We start from the raw sequence: 6000 nt of genomic DNA, 5'->3' as shown, positions 1-6000 counted from the left end.
AAGAACGATGCTGGAATACATCCAACAAATAACTAAGGATGTATGGTGCAAGTACTACTCTGAGATGAATAGATTGAGATAGCAGGGGGATTTGCAGCAGGTCACATCAAACCAAACTGATGAAGGAAAACAGACAATCAGTCCAATGTCCATCAGAATGAACGGCCACTGCCAAGAACACAATAAACCACCTATTGGCACAACATACAGCAGGATACAACATGCAGCTGGGTACAACATGTCAATTTCAATAGCTGCTTCATATCCCAGGTCACCTGCATCCTTCCCTCCACCATCAGCTGTTCTGAACTATGCAGATGGGAGTCATTCTTGGAACACACTCTCCAGCCCCAGAACCATCCTCACAACAATCTCTGTTAACCAGCTGTCCCCACAACCTCCACCAGCTTCCTCTTCCCGTCTTATTACCCCTCTCCATTCACCTCTTTACATCACCTTCATTGTGCACCGCTCACCACTGGCTCCCACACCTATGTAACACATATATCACACACGCAACTGCCACCACTCCTTCCCACATTCCTCACTCGTGTGTGTGTGTGTGTGTGTGTGTGTGTGTGTGTGTGTTATTCCTATAGTGTTCTCACCAATTGTTTTGTGTGCAATAAGAGTCAGTTGGGAGGGAGGGGGGCTGCTCCTTAGGGATACCATAAAAAAAATCCTTAACTTCTGATTACTTTACAATGAAATTACAAATAATTGTGGGAACAACAACATCTCTTTTATGAAGTCTTCTCTTAAATGAAAAGTTTCAGGAGTTATTCATTATTATTAAATGGGAAAGACCCACTGAATGTCACAATGAACAGATCGGCCATGTATTCATGGAACATTATTGCTAAAAGAGGAAATGGCAGTGTGAATTTCAACAAGCTATAAAATACAATTACCACACTTTTTACAGCAAGGATTACAAATTTCAACTCATCATTTAAAAATCTTCTGATAATAATGCTGAAATTAAGTTTCCATGTTATAATTATGTTAGTTCAAATAAGAAGATGATGAACTGGTACAGTCAGGAACTATATCAAATAGTGAAGATACAATCCAATTAATATTTTTGAGAAATCAGGACAAAAAGGTGAACAGAGTTGCTTCTGTTGTTCATGATACTTACGAGCTTTTACCAAGATAAATATTTACATAAATTGTATACGATTTGCACCATTGAAGAGATGTTGTATGATCTTTGCTCTTATTTTTACATATAAAGTAGCCTATGGCTTAACATTTTTCTGAATGTACATGCTGTGGGGAAATAGTAAGAAAATATAATGTGAAATATGGAAGTTTGAATATAACTACAAAAACAAGAATAATAATAGGCTTGAATCAGGTGCTCGGTGACTCACAATGAGGCAGTTGATGCAGGACTTAATTTTCCTTCTTCACCTCCTGAATAAATCAGTTTATTAGAATGTTTCAGACTACACAGACACAACAAAAATATTGAGACTAGGCCTACTACATCTGATATAGGGCTAAGATTTTGTAAGAGAAAAAACTGAATAAAATGGGTCTCTCTTACAAAGCAAGTCATCTGTAGTCTAAAAGTTTATAACAGACTGAGAAATCTTAGAGCAGCTTTCTGAATCTTTGTTATCTGCATTGATACTTACAATATACCAATTCAGTAAATGCAAATATTATTGCTCCACAATTTGTGGCAAACCAACACTGATTAATATGTCTACACTTTTACACAATTTTTAGCATTGTATGCTGGATGGAGCATTAACATTTGTACAAAGAAACACAATTTTAGTAATTAAAAATATCACAGCCATTGTAACATGCACATATTTTTATCTTTGGGGTTGAACAGAAACCAGCAATAACAATCAAACACAAATCCATACCACTGGGAAAAAAGGTTGGGACAAAACTGCAGTTCATGCTAGCAAGAAAATATAGCATATTATCTTCTTCACATTTCTTTATTTTTATAAATGTATACTGTAAACTGACATTTTATGCAAAAATGACTGTATAAAATGAATATGTTATATGTCATTTTAATTTATTGTTTCCAAAACACTTTAGCAACATTCAACCCTGCAATGTGGCAGTTAAGTAGACTATCTGCATTAAAACTGTGCAGCTGTAACAAAATATAGGAACATTACTTGCAGATATTCTGCAGCTCCAATGTGTAATGTTTTCTCACAGTACTAAAATTTAATACTTCAATACCGTACATAACTCTGCAACTTGTCAATTCAGTAAGCTTCTTCAAAAAATCTCCACAAATAAAGCTTATAACACATATATACAATACATACAACTTATTTTGGAATATCCTGCGGCTCCTTCAATTTATAATGAGTTCTTTTCTGTGCTGGTCGTTGAAGCGGATGCGCAAGAAGCTTAGCCATATGGTCATGCAATTTCGTTGCATTTCTGAGGACATCATACACATAGGAGAGTTCCTGCTCATCTAATCCATCTAAAACACTAAATGCTTCTTCACATTTATTGTCCTCTGAAGGCTGTTCATGTATATACAGAATATCCAATGTAAAATACGGAGATGATGTAAGGACATTAAATGACTCTCGTCCTTGTCTAAATTCTGGGACGCAGAATGACCGGCTATATAACAAAATTACTCTCACCGAGTATGGTGGGCAAAGTTCTGGATTATTGGCATGAGGTGCAGGAAGTTTTACATTTCGTTTTATAACGTCGAACAATGACGTAAGATTGAAAGTTTCATTTTGTGTGGTTTCACTCAAACCCTCCAGTATGGATATGATTTCCTTTGGATTACTACAAAAATCACTTAGCCACACCGCTTCATCAGTCTTTAACACAACTAACGCAAACTCGTGTTCAAGGCTTATGATGTTTTTACTATACAAAAATATTTCTGTCACCCTCTTGACCATATACAAGGGGGAAAACTTCGATCCTTGTCCTAGTTTAAACGGAGTATAATCAGGATCTTCCGCTAAATCAACACATAACACTATTTTTTCTGGGCAGCTGACAGCTGGAAATTTTAATATCTCGCAGTCATCACCTGTTACACCGTTATTTACATCATCAACACACCGTCCGAGTTGGTTCATTTCGTTGCACGGTGGACCGGGGGAAGAATCGTCACTTGAAGAACCGCGAGAGGTCGATGTGTTATTAACTAAGGAAACACTAGAATTCTCACTTCCACATGCGTGATCTCCATCCATTGTCACAAAATTTTACTTGATCTACTTCCCTCGTTTATCTAAGTCAAAACCACACGGCACACAAATTCATACAACCAACTCATTTTCATTCAAAGATTACAATCGACTTGCAGTGATCACCGATTTGAAATCAGTAGTTTAACATTACGTGTTAGGTCCAAGCGGCAATAATATGTTTAGCTCCGCACATAACGATATTTTTCTGTGCACATCATATTTTTGAGCCTCCGTCACAACTAATAAATTAATGGAAAAAATTATATCTCGAGTTTGGAGTATGAGATCTTTGGAAGTAGCCGCAGTGAAGGATGTAGCTACTGTGCAGGCAAAGATCATAAGATGCCAGATGTATGTTACTGTTGAGTGATGAACGGTGTGTTGTTTACAAATCTTAGTGTTTTGTATACAGAAGTGAACATATACGAAGACAAAAATAGAAATGCTAGAACTCCTACAATATGGAAGCAGTGATGATGACGATGCGGGAACAAAGACGGGGAATGACGACACAAACATTCACTTGAAACCTCTGGCTCCAGGGACATCCATTATGAGTTTACAGAACAAAATGCAAATTTGCGCTGCTCCCGATGTTGTTCCCATGGTGTGTATCTAATAAAAACTACTATTCTAAACTGACCAATGGAATATTTGCCAAGAAAAGTCGTTTTTGAAAAGAATGTAGTTCATTTACGTGCACGACCTTACTAATTTAGGTTCTTCCATGATTTACCTTGCTACTTAAAGTAAATACTGGCTTTATTCTTTCATACATAATGCCATTTCCAGCCTCAATCCCAGCTAACAGCTTTTAATTTGTCGCGAACGACCTCTGTCTTGTTGGAAATAAGTTTATTTGATAGGTCCCTGAAAAGGTCTTTCCTTTTTCAACGTGTAAAATAAGTTTCTTATCTAAGTAGTGCTGATTATGTTTGTGGCAGTTGATGGAACGAGTCATCTATTGATTTTAGTGTGTCGACTTTAGGGTCCAATTTCAGTGATAGTGAAGCCTGGCTAAGTGGCTGTACGTACAGTGTGTCCCACAAGAGCCGGCCGAAGTGGCCGTGCGGTTAAAGGCGCTGCAGTCTGGAACCGCAAGACCGCTACGGTCGCAGGTTCGAATCCTGCCTCGGGCATGGATGTTTTTGATGTCCTTAGGTTAGTTAGGTTTAACTAGTTCTAAGTTCTAGGGGACTAATGACCTCAGCAGTTGAGTCCCATAGTGCTCAGAGCCATTTGAACCATTTGTCCCACAAGACTATACTTTGAAGCAAATCTCATCTGTTGCAAGCTCTTTGCTATCCATATTTTCGGAGGAGGTAGTATAGACGAAAACAGAACAAAAAATTTCTGGTATATGTGGGTTCTAAACTGCATATCTTAAGTAGTTACGAGCACTTGTTTAGTAGAAGAGATTGTTTTGCATTAGCGAAAATGAAGTAGTGCTCATAGCTCTAAAGGCATTTTAGAGCCCATATTTACTAGACGTGTTTGCTCAAATGATTGTTCTTTTCATATCCCTGAATATTAAGCATTCCTCCTGGGACACCCTCTATAGTCTAAAAGTCGTCACTGAAGATGTGATACATACTGGTGTTCATTGAAAATGCAACAGGATTGTGTGTGTGTGTAAATTTCCATACTTTTCCACGTACCATCTCTACATTATGTTAATTTTTATAATTTTATTCTTAAATCATTGACACATTGAAATTTCACTACCTTAGCACAAGTATTTAGCTTAGGTTGTTGTTGATTTTTTCCAGTAAGCAACTAATATTCCCAAGTGAAGGAAGAATTATGTGTCAGATAACTTGAGCAATGTTCTCATTGTATAACGAGATGATACCAAAGATTACAGTTGAGCACTGTGAGACAAACCTCCCAGATTGCTTCAGAAATACCAGAGAAGTGCCAGGTGTGATTAGGAGCTAACTCCAATGGAATGTCGTCCCCGCATTCTTCTGCAACTCCGAGGTACATACATTGTGATTAGACTCTAATGCTAATCGAATGGCATCTCTGTTTTTATTTTTTTATGAAGCTCCAGAAGCATGACAAGTGTTATTCATAGCTAACACTAATAAAATGGCCTTCTCGCATTCATCACAAATTCCAATGAAGGTTCAGACCAATGCTGGTCCTATTATCATTAACCGAAAGTTGCACTAGTTTTGTACAAGTGGAGCGTGGTATGTAAGATTCCTTAATCTTAATGTAAAAAAGGTAAATGGGTAGGTTGAAGTGAGACGTAATGTGAATTAGTGTATCAGATTAACAGGGAGAACAGGACTGCTGGTCAATTCAGTACTGGATTATCAACACAAAACCATATAGGTGTAATGCAGTAGTGGGCTGAATAATGAATAAGAAAATAGTAATGTGTCTAAGGTGCTATCAACAACAACATAGCGAATGCATTATTATAAAAAAGACAAAATGTTTATATCCCAACTAAATCTGCTAATTATGAAAAGATTGAAAGAGTGTATAATGAGGTAAAGGAAATTGTTCAGATAGTTAAGACAATGAAAAGTTTATTGTGATTGGTGACTGGAATTCAATAGTAGGAAAAGGAAGAGAAGGAAAAATAGTAGGAGATCCTGGACTGGGGGAAGGAATGAAAAGGGGTGGGGGGGCACCACTCGTTAGAGTTTTGCACAGGGCATAATTTAATAATCACTAACACTTGATTTAAGAATAATGAAAGGAGGTTGTGTACATGGAAGAGACCTAGGGACGCTGGAAGGTTTCCATATTGATTATTTAAAGTTAAGACAGAGATTTG

At 37.3% G+C, this 6000-nt stretch overlaps 2 protein-coding genes across 3 annotated transcripts in view; one reads left to right on the top strand and one right to left on the bottom strand.

The window, feature by feature from the left end:
- Positions 1 to 1942: 1942 nt before the first annotated feature.
- On the bottom strand, positions 1943 to 3438 carry LOC124595278 (BRISC and BRCA1-A complex member 1-like). The gene has a single exon (XM_047133956.1). The coding sequence runs from the start codon at positions 3210 to 3212 to the stop codon at positions 2310 to 2312; it is 903 nt and encodes a 300-aa protein (XP_046989912.1). The 5' UTR covers positions 3213 to 3438; the 3' UTR covers positions 1943 to 2309.
- A 104-nt stretch (positions 3439 to 3542) lies between these two features.
- LOC124596052 (pre-mRNA-processing factor 17) overlaps positions 3543 to 6000 on the top strand; it is a 65608-nt gene continuing 63150 nt past the window's right edge. The window contains exons 1-2 of one of the 2 annotated variants that reach the window (XM_047135027.1): positions 3678 to 3816; positions 4979 to 5189. Coding sequence is in view for 1 of the 2 variants with exons in the window: in XM_047135026.1 (XP_046990982.1) it covers positions 3652 to 3816 (165 nt within the window). In the remaining variant the exon portion in view is untranslated. Of the gene's footprint in view, positions 3817 to 4978; positions 5190 to 6000 lie in introns of both variants that reach the window. The other variant, XM_047135026.1, reaches the window with a different exon arrangement.

The sequence above is a fragment of the Schistocerca americana genome, chromosome 2 (assembly GCF_021461395.2).
Source record: "Schistocerca americana isolate TAMUIC-IGC-003095 chromosome 2, iqSchAmer2.1, whole genome shotgun sequence".
Classification (NCBI taxonomy): Eukaryota; Metazoa; Arthropoda; class Insecta; order Orthoptera; family Acrididae; genus Schistocerca; species Schistocerca americana.
The sequence above is the reverse complement of the archived record's forward strand: the minus strand, read 5'-3'. Positions and strand labels throughout refer to the sequence as shown.